This window comes from Nelumbo nucifera, chromosome 3, assembly GCF_055504915.1.
Source record: "Nelumbo nucifera cultivar China Antique chromosome 3, China Antique-T2T, whole genome shotgun sequence".
Taxonomy (NCBI): Eukaryota; Viridiplantae; Streptophyta; class Magnoliopsida; order Proteales; family Nelumbonaceae; genus Nelumbo; species Nelumbo nucifera.
The window spans coordinates 109,814,702-109,830,344 of record NC_142651.1 but is presented as its reverse complement, the minus strand read 5'-3'; the positions used below and the strand labels follow the sequence as shown (position 1 = coordinate 109,830,344).

Genomic DNA, 15,643 nt, shown 5'->3' with positions numbered 1-15,643 from the left:
AATCGACGCACATGCGCCATTTACCGTTGGCCTTTTATAATAGAACTGGGTTAGCTACCCAGCTCGGGTAATGGACCTCCCTAATGAAATCCGCCGCTAAGAGCTTCTCGACCTCTTCATCGACTATCCTCTAGCGCTTTGGGGCGAGGTTGCATTCTTTCTGTCTAACGGGCCTGACTAAGGGATCAGTATTTAATTTGTGAGTTAGGACTTTAGAATCTATTCCGGGCATTTTCTGCCGCTGACCAAGCAAACACATCTAAATTTTCAAGTAAAAAACTTACCAGTTGAGAGCGAAGTGGTTCCTCGATCAAAGCGTCGATCTGGAGGGTCTTAGTTGGATCATCTGTTGAGACCGGGATGTGAACCGTCTCCTCTGTCAGTGTAGCTCACTTCTCAGCATACTCCATAGGTCGCTCGAACTCGACGTCAACCGCTAGCTTGGCTTTCCCCTTGAGGGCGGCGACGTAGCATTTGCGAGATTCGAGCTGGTCGCCTCGCACCACCCCTACTCCATAGTCCGTAGGGAACTTCATTGCCAAGTAGTAGGTGGATACTACCACACGTAGTGTGTGTGTAATGGGTCGACCTACTATGGCATTGTACGGGGAGGGAGTTGCGACCACTAAGAATGTGTGCTTGAACCTTGCAATATTTGGCCACGGGCCAACCTCTATGGGTACTGAGACTCGCCCTAGAGGTCTGACCTCCTTGCCGCTAAAGCCTACCAGGGGAGTATCCGTTGGCTTTAGATCGCTTGTCTGGAGCTACAGCTTGTCGAAGGCGTCTTTGAACAGAATATCGGCCGAGCTACCCGAATCCATTAGGACGCGCTTAACTTCGAAATCATTTATCCTCAACTTTATCAGCAGAGCGCATCGTGAGGATATTGGATCCCGCACGCATCATCTTTCGTGAAGTAGATGGGGTCTTCGAGCTTGGGTCGCTTCGGCGAGTTCTGCTCTTCGTTTTCTAGTTCGTGAACTGAAGCTCGACCTGCTGCCTAAGTGCAGCCCGTGATGATAGACCCGCCAGTAATCATGTTGATTACTCCGCAGATTGGTCTTTCTTCAGGAAACTGTCGTGGCGGCTGCTCGCTCTGTCTACTGATGGACTCGGGAGCACTTCTTCTTTGGTCCCCCTGTCGGTCTATTTGGCGATCTGCTTGGTTTCTGTTTTCTCTTTGTATGATTTTTTTTAGGTACCCGCGACGGATGAGCTCCTCAATCTCGTTGTGGAGGTTCCTACAATTCTCTATACTGTGTCTGTGGTCTTTGTGGAAGTGACAATAAACATTCCTATTCCTGGTGGCGGGATCTCCCCTCAACCGAGGTGGCCACTTCACATAGGAGGAGTCTTTGATTGCCACAAGATTTCTCCTCGCTTCGCGTTGAGGGGTGTATAGCTCGTCCTTTCATCAGGAGGAGTTCTGGAACGCTGACCTGACTTGCGAGATCGCGAAGGAGATCGGCTCCCATACTTGTTTCCTCCCCTAGTCAGGGACATACTCTTTCTTCTCTTGTTCCCGTCATTTCTTGTGTTGTCACCTTCTCTTTTTCTCTTTTCTACTGGATTATCAGTCCTCTGATTCATCTCTTCCTCGGTCCTGATGAACTGATTAGCGAGTTGAGGAATTTTGTGATGTCTTTCGGCTTGTTGGCCACCACATGCCACTTGAACTCCCTATGAGTTATACCCTTCTTCGCTGCCGTGAGCCTCACCACTGGATCTAGATCGAGGATTTGTAGGAAGGTGTCATTGAAGCGCTTGATATAGCTTTTGATGGACTCCCCTTCTCTTTGAACTACATTGAGGAGGCTTTCTTGAGACCTTGAGCACTTCTTGTTGGTGATGAAGTGCGAGGTGAACAACTCCATGAACTGCACCCAACTCTTGATTGTTTCTGGCGCGAGGTTCTGGTACCATGTGCGAGCTACTCCTTTAAATGTGGTGGAGAAAGTCACGCACATGTAGGACTCATAAGCTCCAGCTAGGTGCATCTGGGACTGAAAGGAGTCTACATGGTCGTTAGGATCAAAAGATCTGTCATACTTGTCGAGGGGATGCATTTTGAAGTCCTTGGGCATCGAGGTCGCCAATAGCTCGAAGGACAGAGGGGATGACCCGGAGAGGAGAGGAGCGGTCTTCGTGGCTGCGGAGCTCGCCTCCTCTTTACCTTTTACTTGTTCCTGCTAGTTGGGCCTTGCGAGCTATCTATTCTGAGTTGAGGTTCGGCGTGCTTTGCGACGCCTCCACTGCTGTCTCTTCGTCGGCTCCGCATTGGTGCTGCTAACATCTGTGTGGTTTGGTACTGTTATGGCGCGAGGTGGCTCTTGGTTCTCTGGATGTTGAGGCTGACTGCCATGGATGGAAGGGCCTTGCCTTGAGTTCGCGGCCAAAACCCCGAACCGGTTACCTGCGAGCGAACCTTCTTTGATGTGATCGCCGAGGAAGAATGGCTCTGGTAGGCTGGGTGTCTCTAGACCTGTTTCCGATGTTGCCCTGTGAAGCGGGTGGAGTGACATGTCCGTCTCTCCTACCGCGAGGTGAGACTTGGCTCCCAAAAGGAAGTGGAACCTGGGAAGTCTCCTCGCCTCGGTGGGGAGATCGAGTGTTCTGTACACGAGGCCGGTTCTGCTGAATCGCTGGATGTTGGGGTGGAATTGACTGCTGGCATTGCTGTAGTGGAGGGAATTGCTGCTGGTGGAACTGATAGAAGACTTGTTGCTGGTATTGTTCAAATTGTTGGACCTGTTGCATTTGGACCTGAATGGCCCGCACGCAGTGTACCAGGTCGTCGAACTGGGATTGCCCGACTCCGGGGGGAACCACAGATGGTTCAGCGAAGGTTGCGCCAACTATAGTGGGGAGTGGTGCGTTTACCCGCGTAGAAGCTTGCGGCATGGTCAGTGTTGGAACCCCAGCCGTAGTGTGCGGTATGGTAAACTAACTGATGCAGACAGACGGAAGTTGAGGTTGCCCCCAGAGACGTTCATTTCAGTGCTCTGTCCGGGCGTGACTGGAGGATGCCATTGAATTTAGATGAGTTGAGTGTGGAGAAGGCTTTTTGTAGCGTTTCCCATAGACGACGCCAATTGATGTAGCGCAATCTGACTGCTCCCTGCTGGAGGATGATCTAGCTTCCAGTCGGACGGTGAGCTAAGCAGATCTGCGAAATAAGATCAGAGAACCCGGGGTGGTTAACCCGGCGAGGTCGCTCCGATGCTTAAGTTAGTAAGCTGTTGTGAGCTAAAATTGCTTTGAGAATGTAGAGAGTTAGAGAGCAGAGAAATCACGCGTACCTTGAACCATCGGGGGTGGAGCCTTTATATAGTTTAGTCCTCGCGGGTTTTGTGGATTGGTTCCGGGATCTTCATCACGATGAGATCCGTTTCCGCTTTAATTGGGGGGTAACGTTATCAACTGATACGACTTATCAATTTCGCCCGAACTGGGCGGGCAGGAGATAAGGCTGGCCGTTACGCGATGTGATCCCGTGAGGTTCGGAATCCGTGGAGGGATTTTCGGGATTATCACAGTGGTTTGAGTCGGTATCCCCGAGCTGATGCTTTTAAGTTCCGAACTGGGTTGAATGCCGAAGTGCCTTGGGGTCGAGGTGATCCTGTCGCGATCTTGTACCGAGGTGATCTCGTCCCGAGGTAACCTTGTCGCGAGGTGACCTTGTTCCGAGGTGGTTGAATATCCGAACTCGATCTGTTACGGACTGGTCATATCAGACTGAGTTATCATATGAATCAAGTCGTGTCCACGTGTCCCCTCTTTACTAGGTCGGGCCAAATCACCCTTCATCATATAATATACATAATAAATAAATAAATATCGATCGAATTCAGTTAACCCTCAGTTTTTTATATTAATTAACCGAAACCAAACAGATTTCTTAAAAATGTCAAACCAAAATCGAACCAATTAATTCAATTAACTAGAACCTTCGATTTGATCTCATCGGTTTGGTTTGCTTTTTTAGTTTTTGTTTAACTGAATCCAATTTCACTCGTGATTGGTTATTAGAATTTTTTACACGCAGCAAGGTGAGGAGCATATCCCGAATGGATTAATAATCGGTGGGATCTGTTCATCACACTTGGGCGCCTCACATGCACATCAACCGTGCATTAGGAACATTTCCCGTGAATGATAACTTAAAAGTACCGATGCATGGTAGGATACGCATGTGCGGCGCCCTCTGTGAGAAGAAGATACGGTCTCGACTGATCCACTCTATCCCGAACCAGAGACCCGACGTGGCAAGATGTCCCTGAGCCTGCGAATTAGCCAGATATAAAGAGGAACACAAGAAGTCAGAATATAACCGTCGCCCGCAAAAATATTCCACAGCCCAAAGAGCCGCAACGGAGTGACGGAACTTCACTCTCTCTCTCTTTCCTGCACTCATTTTTTCTGAGATTAGGAATGTCGATTCTGGCAACCTTACCAGGATTATTCAATCGTTTCTCTTCAATGCCTTCAAACCCTGGCATTAATGAGCCCAATGCCTCAATACCTCCGTCCCTTCCAATTCCAATCCCTAAATACCCCAAAGTCGTAAAATCCCGAAGAACGCAGAAACCACTTTCCCAATCCGAACAGCCTTCACATAATTCTTCAAATCCTGCTTTCAAATCCGTTCATCGACGGACAAAGTATCACAAGCCCGTCTCTGACGGAGTAATTGCATCAGACGGTGATCGCGCCGTTGTCGTTGGAGAGTCTGGAGTATCTTATCTCCTCCCAGGAGCTCCATTCGAGTTTCAATTCAGCTACTCAGAGACGCCCAAGGTTAAGCCCTTGGCCATCCGAGAACCTGCTTTCTTACCATTTGCTCCTCAAACTATGCCAAGGCCGTGGACCGGAAAGGCTCCATTGAAGGAAAAGAAGAAGAAAATCCCACTGTTTGATTCATTTAATCCACCACCCCCGGAAACGAAGGGGGTGAAGCATCTAGAAATGCCGAGGCCTTTTGTTCTCGGAGAGTTCCCAAAAGAAGGGAAAACGAGGGAGGAGATACTAGGGAAGCCTCTAACCAAAGCGGAGGTTCGAGCACTTGTTAAGCCTCTATTGTCTCATAATCGCCAAGTCAATCTTGGTAAGAAGCTCTGGCCTCTGGGTGTTTCGAGCTTAGAAGTTTGTAACGTCTGATATTTCCACTCCCGCCTCAGTATAATGGAGACTATTGTTTCATGCTAATTATTTCGTGAATTGGGTTGAAGCCATTTTTTTTACCACTGCTGTAGGAAGAGATGGATTAACCCATAACATGTTAGAGTTGATTCATTCCCATTGGAGGCGGCAGCCTGTTTGTAAGGTCCGATGCAGAGGTGTTCCGACTGTTGATATGCGGAACGTTTGCCACCATCTTGAGGTTTTTTTCAACACATAAATACGATTCTTATCTGTGGTATTTTAGTTCCAATTCCTTGACATATGACTCAATTGATTTGTGGTTTACAGAGATTTCTCATTACGTGTTTAATTCATATTTAATCTACATTTGTCTTCTTTCCCCTATGTTATTTTTGATGGGGTCATGTTGATTCCTTTGAGATAGTCTTCCTAGTTGAAATCTGACTTCCAAGGTTACCGTGATATTTCTTTTGATTAGTAACCTACCATGATATTTAATCTGTGTTTCCAATACAACTAATATATCAAAAACATCAATAAGAACTTCATTTATGTAGTAGATGGTGAATTAGAATGACAAGAACAAATGGGTATAGATCAAGGGTTAAACCATTGCTCAATATGATTACTGCACATGGGGAATGATGATATCATAATTGTAAAATTTTCCTGTTCTTAGTCCTTTTTTTTCTGATAGGTCTTTCTCAGTCCTGCTTTTGACACTTTTTCTCCTTTTTGAGACTATAAATTGTGTACTTGTTTAGTTTCTACTTCCATCTTCTTGCTCTTAAGAAGAGTTTTGTGGTTTATTTTTGGATCAGCATCTAATTTCTAATGTTTTCTCAATTTCAATGCTGGGCAATAATTGCTCAGGTATGGATGATTAATCCATCCAGCTGGTATTTCTGTACTTCTTGTTTAGAAGATAAACTCAAGTTTTCATTTCGGACATTTTTTTTTGTTTCTATCATTTCTCCTGTTCTGACATTTTTTCCACAATAGCAACAGTTTTACTAGAAAGGAAGACAAACCATTTGACTTTCACCCTTGCAACCATTAGTTCCTGGTTCCTATCCCATTTTGAACACTCAACCCTTCCCCCATGAGAAAAAGAAGAAGGAAAAAGGCATATTCTTAGATGCCTATTCCTTGCATACTTGATAAAGCCTCAATTTAATGATGATTAATCAGAAAAAGGAATTGGATCTACTTATTTTATCATATTCACAGGGAAGATTCCTGCATTAATTCTGCTTAAATTTTATTTGCAATGGCAGGAAAAAGCTGGGGGCAAGATCATACATCAAGTTGGTGGTGTCATTTATCTTTTTCGTGGTAGAAATTATGACCATCAAACTCGTCCAAGATACCCAATAATGCTTTGGAAGCCAGCTACTCCTGTTTATCCAAAACTTATCCAGGAAGCTCCAGAAGGACTGACAAAACTGGAAGCAGATGACTTGCGAGCAAAAGGAAAGAGTCTTCTGCCAATATGTAAACTAGGTAAAACACAAGTGACTTGTTTCTGGCTTGAGATTATTTATTTAATTATTTTTGTGTAAGAAAGCATGGTTACCATGTTTGAGTTGTGAACTTAGTTTTGATATTGTAATGGAAGACTTGTATTGGAATAAATGGGAAAACATCTCTCAACCCAACTCAGCAGAGCCTTACCAGTTGCCCCTACTATTTAGGGTCTGCCTACATGAATCCTGTTCTGCCATTGCACTCTATGAAGAGACATTTTCACAGTCAAATAATATGACTTTAGACCATTTCTTGCTACCTCATTTCATGTCCTCTATGACCTCCTTTGCTCATTTAGAGCTTTCTATTTGTGCCAAGTCACTCCGCAATAGTGCAAAGCCATGGGTCTTCTTGACATCACTAAACCATTTTAGTTGACTTTTCCTCCTTGTCACCTACTGAGGCTATTTTTAAAGTTTTCTTGGATGCGTTTATTTCAAGTTCTTTTATCCCAATCTTACCTCTCATCTGGCCCCTCTAAACTCAACTTAATTTAACAAAGCATTGTCCCAACTACTTCAACCAATATCCTTTTTGGTTTGCCTCTAGCTCTTCTAGATTCTTCAACTTGCAACAAATTACTTCTTACTGGTGACCCTATTTTTTCTACTTTTCCCACTCACCTAGCCATTATACAGAGTAGAATTCAATCAAGGGATCTAATGTTTCAGAAAATAATTTTGTTGTTTGTGTTATGGCTGGCAGTGCCTTTATATCTTGGACATAGATAGAAGTTCTAGCTTTATATTTGGATATTTCAAAATAAGCTGCCTACCATTTAGTTGTTGGATATTCAATAAGCCTAGCTGTCAACATCTTTCTAATTATGCTTGTATCGAATGAATCTTTTTTTACAGAGTCCTAAGTACAAAGTGGGTAATTATTTTTTTTCAGATACTGTTAGTCGTTTGCATCTCAGCTGGTTAGATTGGATGCTTTGAATCCATGGTGGTCCTTGAGTACTTATTTGTGCTTAATTTCCAAATAAATTACTGATTTTATGCTTTTAATAATCAAGAGATTTCTCTTGTTTCACTTTTTTCTCTTTTTCTCCCTAGAGTTGGTACAACATCATTTCTTATAACTAAAATCTCTTCTTTCTCAATGCAGCAAAAAATGGAGTGTACATTAACCTTGTAAAGGATGTTAGAAATGCTTTTGAAGAAAGCACTTTGGTTAAGATCGATTGTACAGGAATGCATGCAAGTGATTATAAAAAGATAGGTGCCAAACTTAAGGTTTGTGTAGCTTTTTTTTCCCCAATTAGTTGTCATGGTCATACTGGGCACACACACACACACATATATATATTCTAATATTTTAGAAGTTTGGCTAAATTATTGGGAGTCAAGGATTGTTGATTAACTGTATTTTACAAGTTCAGATATATTCCCTTATAATAATTTTAGTTGTATTTTCTTATTTACATGTCTAGGAAAGTAACATATGGTAAATATCAATAAACATATTTTCCCATCAAAAGGAAAACATGTTTTATTTTCATAAACACTTGGACCTACTTTCCATTACAAATGAAGAATAAAACTTGAAATGGCACTAATTCATTAGGGTGTCTATTTTCTATAGCAGGTATTTTACCTGTTGACTGGATGCTACTTGGCTGTCTCTGTTGCTAATTTCAGATCTGTATAAGTCATTGAGTTTCTGGTTGTTGTTGATTGCACCAATGTTAAACCAACTAGAAATTTCATCTTTTTCATCCATTTCTTCAAATGCTCCACTACTGGTTCAGTGGATATAATTGATACAAGAGCTCTTCTTGTTTCTTCTTTAATTCTTCTCTAAGTTATCTAGTTTTCCTTCTTAAATTTCTGGTTGCTTTTTGTTTATACTCCATAGTGAACCTGTTTGTGCTTTTCAGCCTGTTAGAAGTCTTTCTATATGTTAAGAGTGAGGGCATTTCTGTCCTTTTATGAATATTTGTATTTGGGCACCTATTCAAAGGCACCTTTGTAATTTTGCTTGTGAAGTAAAATGAAAAGTCTCTTGGCACCTTTGTAATTTCCTTCTTCTTCTTCTTCTTCTTCTTCTTCTTCTTCTTCTTCTTCTTCTTCTTTCAACTTGGTATCAAAGCACCGCACGACCAAGGAAACTATCTGCTACTGGTCGTGACACATAGACAGACCTTCTGACGTTAGCATGCCGTCGGTTGACATCAGCAATCTGTACAGTCGGCAGCATCCTCATGGGTTTTTGATGGTCATTGGTTCGCCCTGATTTTAGGGGAATTTTGGTATAAGTATCATGGTGGTTTGAAGCTGTTTTAGGTTTTTCGGATGAAAATTGGCGAAAAATCCAGATCTAGAGTTTAGGGCTTGCATGCTCGTATGGTGGGTGGTTGCTGCTGAAACCTCTTGTGTTTGAGTCATGGTAAACCCCTAGGGCTGCAGGAAGTAGTCCTGAATTTTTTGGAGCCCTAAAACTTTTTTTGGGAACTTTCTTTCTTCCCATGTTTTGCCGCCACCACCTACTTTTCCTAGATTTTTAGCTGTAACTCGTATCTAACCTTGTGGGAAAGGTGTTTGGGAGTTCAATTAGTGTTGGAATATTGTGACGCTGGTGAGAAATATTTTTTTTTTGGAGAGGTTGTGACTGATGGACTCACACAAAGACGTCCTCGTACCTAGTTACCTACCTATGTTCTCCCGGGAAGCAATGATAATGCTGGAGGGCGGATTACTACTGTAAAACTTGATAGAACAAATTTTCTTGAATGGTCTCAATCAACCAAGCTTACAATTGATGGAAGAAGTAAGCTTGAATTTATTACCGTTAAGGAAGCTAAGCCGAAGCCTGAAGATCCAAACTATTCCAAATGGGAGCAGGATAATCTACTAGTTATGTCATGGCTTGTATGCTCTATGTAGCCACACACCGCCCGTAACTATATGTTTCAACAACTAAAGATATTTGGGATAGGCTAACTATTCTTAAGTGAAAAACACTGCTATAATCTATCAGTTGCGAAGAGAAGCATGTATATGCGACAGGGGGAGAAATCTTGAGGCTTCGGAGTGGAAGGATCCTGTTGATGCTGAACAGTACAGAAAGTACATTGAAAGAAGCCAAGTTTTTTTATTTTCTTGTTGGGCTGAATGCTGATTATGACTTCACCAGGCAACACATATACTGTTGTACAGTAGAAGGAATGTTATGATGCAAGCGTCTGTAGGTGAGCACACTACTCTTGTGTCCACAAAGCCTAAGCAAAGTTTTGGTAAACCTGAAGAGGTATTTTGTGAATACTGTAAGAAGCCGAAGCATACCAAGGATTGATGCTGGAAACTAAATCCCACTTGAAACTTAAGAAGTTTAAAACTAGAAAGAAAGTAAATGCTTATGTAGCTACTGCAACTTGCAAGTCATGATTCTTAGACTCGCATGCTTGAGGGAAATCCTCCTGCTCCGGCATCTACTCATGACACCTCTGATGTGATGGAAAAATTGAGAGGCATCTTACTCTATCTTGAAAAGAGCGGGTTGCCTATACCTGCCAGTGCAATTGCTTCTTCTAATGCCTCTATAAAATCAAGTATTGCACTTGCATGTCATACCCCACCCTCTAGCTCTTGGATAATTGACACAGGAGCCAGTGATCATATGATTGGTATGCCTTCCTACTTTACCACTTATAGACTTTTTTCAGGGAAAGGCAAGATTACCGTTGCCAATGGATCCCAGACCCCAATTACATAGAAATCTCTAAACTCTGTACTCCATATCCACAATTGCATAAAAATCTCTTATCTACTCGGTTCTCTTACGAAGTCTCATAATTGCTTTATAACCTTCTTTCCATCTCATTGTGTCTTTTAAAACCTAAGTATGGGGAAGACAATTGGCAGTGGACATGAAGTTGATGGAGTTTATCTTCTTGGTCAGTCTCCAATGTTAGGGTTGATGTGTCAGTTTGAGTCTTGTCATGATGAGAAGCTAAGTCAATTGAAATTGTGGCATCATCGTCTTGGGCATGTTTCTTTTGGTTCTTTGAAGTTTTTGTTTCTTAGTTTGTTCGAGTCCCTTGTCTAGTAATCTAGTTCTGGTATGCAATGTGAAGTCTGTCAAATATCAAAGAAATGTAGAACCACCTTTTTTGCAAGTAACAAAAGAAGTAATGTTGCTTTTCATTTAATACAAATTGATGCTTGGGGACCTTATTCTATTCCATGTATGAATGATTATAAATATTTCATTCTCTTTGTTGATGACTACTCGCGGTATACTTAGTTGTATTTGATGAAGAGCTGAGATGAAGTTCCTTCAATTGTGAAAGGCTTCTTCAATATGGTGAAGACACAGTTTGAGAAGATCAAGATTATTAGATCTGATAATGCAAAGGAGTACTTTGAAAAGCACTTACAAACCTTCCTTGTAGAAAAAGGAGTGGTTCACCAGAGTTCTTACCCTCAATACTCCCCAACAAAATGGGGTATCTGAGAGGAAAAATAGACATGTGATTAAAGTTTCCAGATGCTTGTTATTCCAAATGCATGTTCCAACTTGGTTTTGGGGGGATGCTTAAACGACTGTATATCGTTTTTTTCCTGATCAGTTTAAACAGTTGTACATCTTATTAACAAACTTCCCTCGTGGACCCTTAATCTCCAATCTCCTCATCAACTTCTTTTTCTTGATGAGGATACATTCCATCTTCCACCCAAGGTTTTTGGGTGTGTTTGCTTCGTCCATGACATGAGTCCTTTTAGGCTGAAATTTGATCAAAAGTTTATCAAGTGTGTCTTCTTGGGATATTTTTTTAGTCTAAAAGGGGTGTCATTGTTATGACCCTTGTTATAGAAAAAGGTATGTGTCCAAAGGTATCACATTCTTTCAGTCTACTCCCTTCTTCTCCGTTTCTCGTCCTTCTCTTCAAGGGGAGAATGCTAAGGAAGATCGGACTCCCTTTTGTATGCCAATTCCTGCAACTGATATTGTCAATCCTTCTTCTCCTCTTCCTTGTGGTGGTAATAGTCCTCCTTTGCCTTCTCCTATTCCTCACTCTTGGCATTAGTGGTTCGTCAAACGAAAAAAGAGAATGACTCCAGAGATTGAATGTCCATTACAATCTAACCTCCCAGACTCGGGTAATTTGGATTCTAAACCTTTTCCTATTTCTAATGCCTGTGTTGAATCTGTTGTTGAGCCGCCTCTTATAGATTCTAACCTTAACCTTCCTATAGCAATTCATAAAACAAGACAGACATGTGCTAAGTATCCTATTTCAAACTATGTCTCTTATGATACTTTATCACCCTCTTATTGTGCCTTGTGCCCATATCTCTTCTATTGCTTATGCTTTTACCCCTCACAGTGTTATTGAGGCAATGCAGTTTCCTCATTGGAGGGATGCTATGAACCAGGAAATGGAGGCACTTGAAAAAAACCAGACATGGGAAATTGTTTCTCTTCCAGAAGGCAAAGTTCCTGTTGGATGCAAGTGGGTTTACACAGTGAAACATAAAGCTAATGGCTCAATTGAAAGGTTTAAAACTTGACTTGTGGCAAAAGGGTACACTCTGTCTTACGACATTGATTACTAGGAAACGTTTGCTCCAGTAGCCAAGATGAATTCAATCCAAAATATCATGTCTTCTGTTGCTGACTACTCTTGGCCCTTGTATCAAATGGATGTTAAGAACGCCTTCCTTAATGGAGACCTTCAGGAAGAAGTTTACATGGAACTTCCTCCAGGAGTGAACATCCCTGGGAGTGAAGGAAAAGTTTGTAGTTTGAAGAAATCCCTTTATGGCCTTACACAGTCCCCTAGAGCTTGGTTTGACAGATTCAAAAAAGCTGTCTTAAAAATTGGCTTCTCACAATCACAAGCTGACCATACTCTGTTTGTTAGGAGAGAAAATGGAAAAATAACTATGTTGGTGATGTTGTTACCACAAGGGATGATATCTTTGGGATTGCTAAATTGAAGTCTTTCCTTGTTACTGAATTTGAAATTAAGGATCTTGGAAATCTCAGGTATTTCCTAGGGATTGTGATTGCAAGGTCAAAGAGGGCATTTATATTTTTTAGAGGAAATATGTCCTTGATTTGCTTTAGGAGGTAGGAAAATTGGATTGTAAACCGACTAAAACTCCAATTGATCCCAATCATAAGTTGGGAATTGATGATGGAGATGTCCTTCCTGACAAAGATGTGTATCAGAGACTTGTCGGTCACCTTCTCTACTTGTGTTTGACTACACCAGATATATCATATGCTGTAAGTGTGGTTAGCCAATACATGCACAAGCCTAAATCATCTTATATGCAAGCATTGAATAGAATACTTGTCTATTCGAAGGGATGTCCAGGAAAATGGATGTTGTATTCTAATCATGGGCATTTGAAGGTAGAGGCCTATTCTGATGCTGACTGTGCATGTTCTATTGATGATAGGTGGTCTACTTCTCGCTATTGTACCTTGGTGGGTGGTAATGCTGTATCTTGGAGAAGCAGGAAGCAATCAATTGTGGCTTGATCTAGTGCAGAGGCAGAGTATAGAACTATGATGCACGGGGTCTCAGAATTGTTGTGGCTGAAGAACTTGTTGACAGAAATGGAGTGCAGATTGATACTCCAATGATATTATATTGTGACAGTCAAGCTGACATAAACATAGCCCACAACCCTGTACAATATGATCATACAAAGCATATAGAGGTTGATCAACATTTCATTAGAGAAAGAGTTGCGAGTGGAGAGATTTGTCTACCTTATGCAGTGTTTTAATTTTTTGAATTTTCTGACATTTTTTTTATTTTTTAGCATTTTTTTGTATTTTTGTGCGTTGCTTCAGAAAAGTGTGCGCCTCGCCTTGCGCCTCAGGCACAAATTGACCCTGCGCCTTGCACTTTTAAAGCACTGATTGGGCATGAATATCTATGCTCAGCTTGAGGGGAAGTGTTAAGAGTGTGAGGGCATTACTGTCCTTTTATGAATATTTGTATTTGGGCGCCTATTCAAGGGCACCTTTGTAATTTTGCTTGTGAAGTAAAATGAAAAGTCTCTTGGTGTGAACAGTAACACACCAAGCATTCTCGACACTTTTCTTTTCAACATCTCTAAGCCTTTCAATCTGTAGAACACTTCTATAACCTAGAGCCCAGTTGTAAAAGACAAGCTATCTAGTTGATGTTTTTACTGAATTCAGAGCTGAATTTTGACTTAGTCCAGTTGAGAAATTTTGGTCCATGATCAGGGATCCCCCCCCCCCGTGGAAATAAAGAAGAGAAAATATGGAAGAAAAAGAAAAAGAAGAGATCACAAAATAATTATATGTGATCCTTTTCATATACAATTTATAATGTACATAGCGTATTCAGTGGACATGTTCTTAATAAAGAAAAAAACACATGGAATTGACTAAAACTAAGACCAATACCTTGTATGGTTGTGCCCTGTAGAACTAGATACCTAGTTGCCTCCACATGAACAGGAATAATCCCTTCTTTAGAATGGAGTAAATAAAACTGATGCAGTTCTATTATTTTTTCTTATTATTTATCTCACTGCATTTTGTCAGTTTACAGGAATTGGTTCCTTGTGTTCTACTGTCCTTCGATGATGAGCAGATTTTGATGTGGAGGGGCAGATATTGGAAATCAATGTCTGCAGATCACAGCACTGGCAGTGGTATCTCATCTGGTTTGGATTGTACTGGTAGGTGTCAAAAGTGACAAAGGATAAATTATTTTGCACACATCTGCATTTATGCCAACAGCGATGTAAACAAATTGTAGATATCAACAAGTCAATTGATACTTCTGGCACCAATGATGCATCATCTACATTATCACATGATCCTACCCAGAGAAATCTGGGTAAAGCCCAATTATTATCCCAACACCCAGGTGGATAGGTAACTTGATCTTTAGATTTTATGAATTTGTTGGCATAAAACAATCATCAGTTGATTCTCTTCCTTGGTCAATTTGGAAAGTAATGAGGGGGAATACCCACCCTATTTCTGTACTAGTAATTGGGACCAGAAAGGCAGCCATAAAAGGCATTTTTGCCCTATTTTCTTCTAGTCCATGGACCTGAACCTGATATTATCTTGGCTGTGTTTTCCTTTTTTGGTTTAAGTAATGGCCGCAGCACCTTTCTGTCCATCCAGATAATGTACATGTTATCTACTATCAGATATTAATGAAATACCTCTGACGTCTGTTCTTTCTTTCTTTCGTTTTTTTTTTGTTTTGTTTTTTGTTTTTTGTTTTTTGTTTTTTTTTTTTTTAAATTCTGGGCTTTCCAGGCAAGGTGGAGGATGCAAGACCAGTTGATCGTAAAACAGAGATATCAAGCCATAGAATGATGTCCTTGTGGAAGCAGGCAATAGAGTCGGGGAAGGCAATTATGCTGGATGATATTGATGTTGGTCCCGATGCTCTTCTGGACAAAGTTGAGGCATTTTCTTGCACCTCACAGGCCACAGAACACTCATATTCAGCATTGGTTTTTTCTACTGGAGATACTAGTGGCATGGAAGCAGCGAATGCAGATGGAGTAGAGGCAGATGCTGTCAGAAGTGATGATTTTGATGAGGATAACTTTGGTGGTGAGGGAGAAGATGAGGATTATTTTAGTGACTCGTTTGAAGAGGAATCCATTCCTTTAGGATCATTACCTGTTGATTCAATTACTGAGCGATTCCTTTGATGATTAAATGTGCAAATAAAGTTTTCTTTTTGCTTGTGCATCATGTATGTTAAGCATGCTTTTTGCTAAGATCTTGGAAATTGGAATACAGTTGTACAAAATGATAAATACGAGTTTGGGGATTGTGATTATAAATACAAATGTAAGGTTTAGAAATGCAATATACACACTGTACATATTTGTACTCCCAAACTGACCTAGTGAATATGGATGCATATGCGCGCTGGTAGGTATTATTAAGGGTGGAATGACTAGCCCAAAACTCAACTTATTTTATTGTTTATTTATAATAATCT

The 15,643-nt window shown here is 41.3% G+C and overlaps 1 protein-coding gene across 1 annotated transcript; it reads left to right on the top strand.

Annotated features, from left to right (window-relative positions):
- The first annotated feature begins 4,319 nt into the window (after positions 1–4,319).
- On the top strand, positions 4,320–15,539 carry CAF2 (RNA-binding CRS1 / YhbY (CRM) domain-containing protein). The gene is made up of 6 exons (XM_010272653.3): positions 4,320–5,107; positions 5,256–5,383; positions 6,423–6,648; positions 7,783–7,910; positions 14,219–14,348; positions 14,944–15,539. Exons 1-6 carry the CDS (start codon positions 4,435–4,437, stop codon positions 15,345–15,347), a joined length of 1,689 nt encoding a protein of 562 aa, XP_010270955.1. The 5' UTR covers positions 4,320–4,434; the 3' UTR covers positions 15,348–15,539.
- The last annotated feature ends 104 nt before the right edge of the window (positions 15,540–15,643 follow it).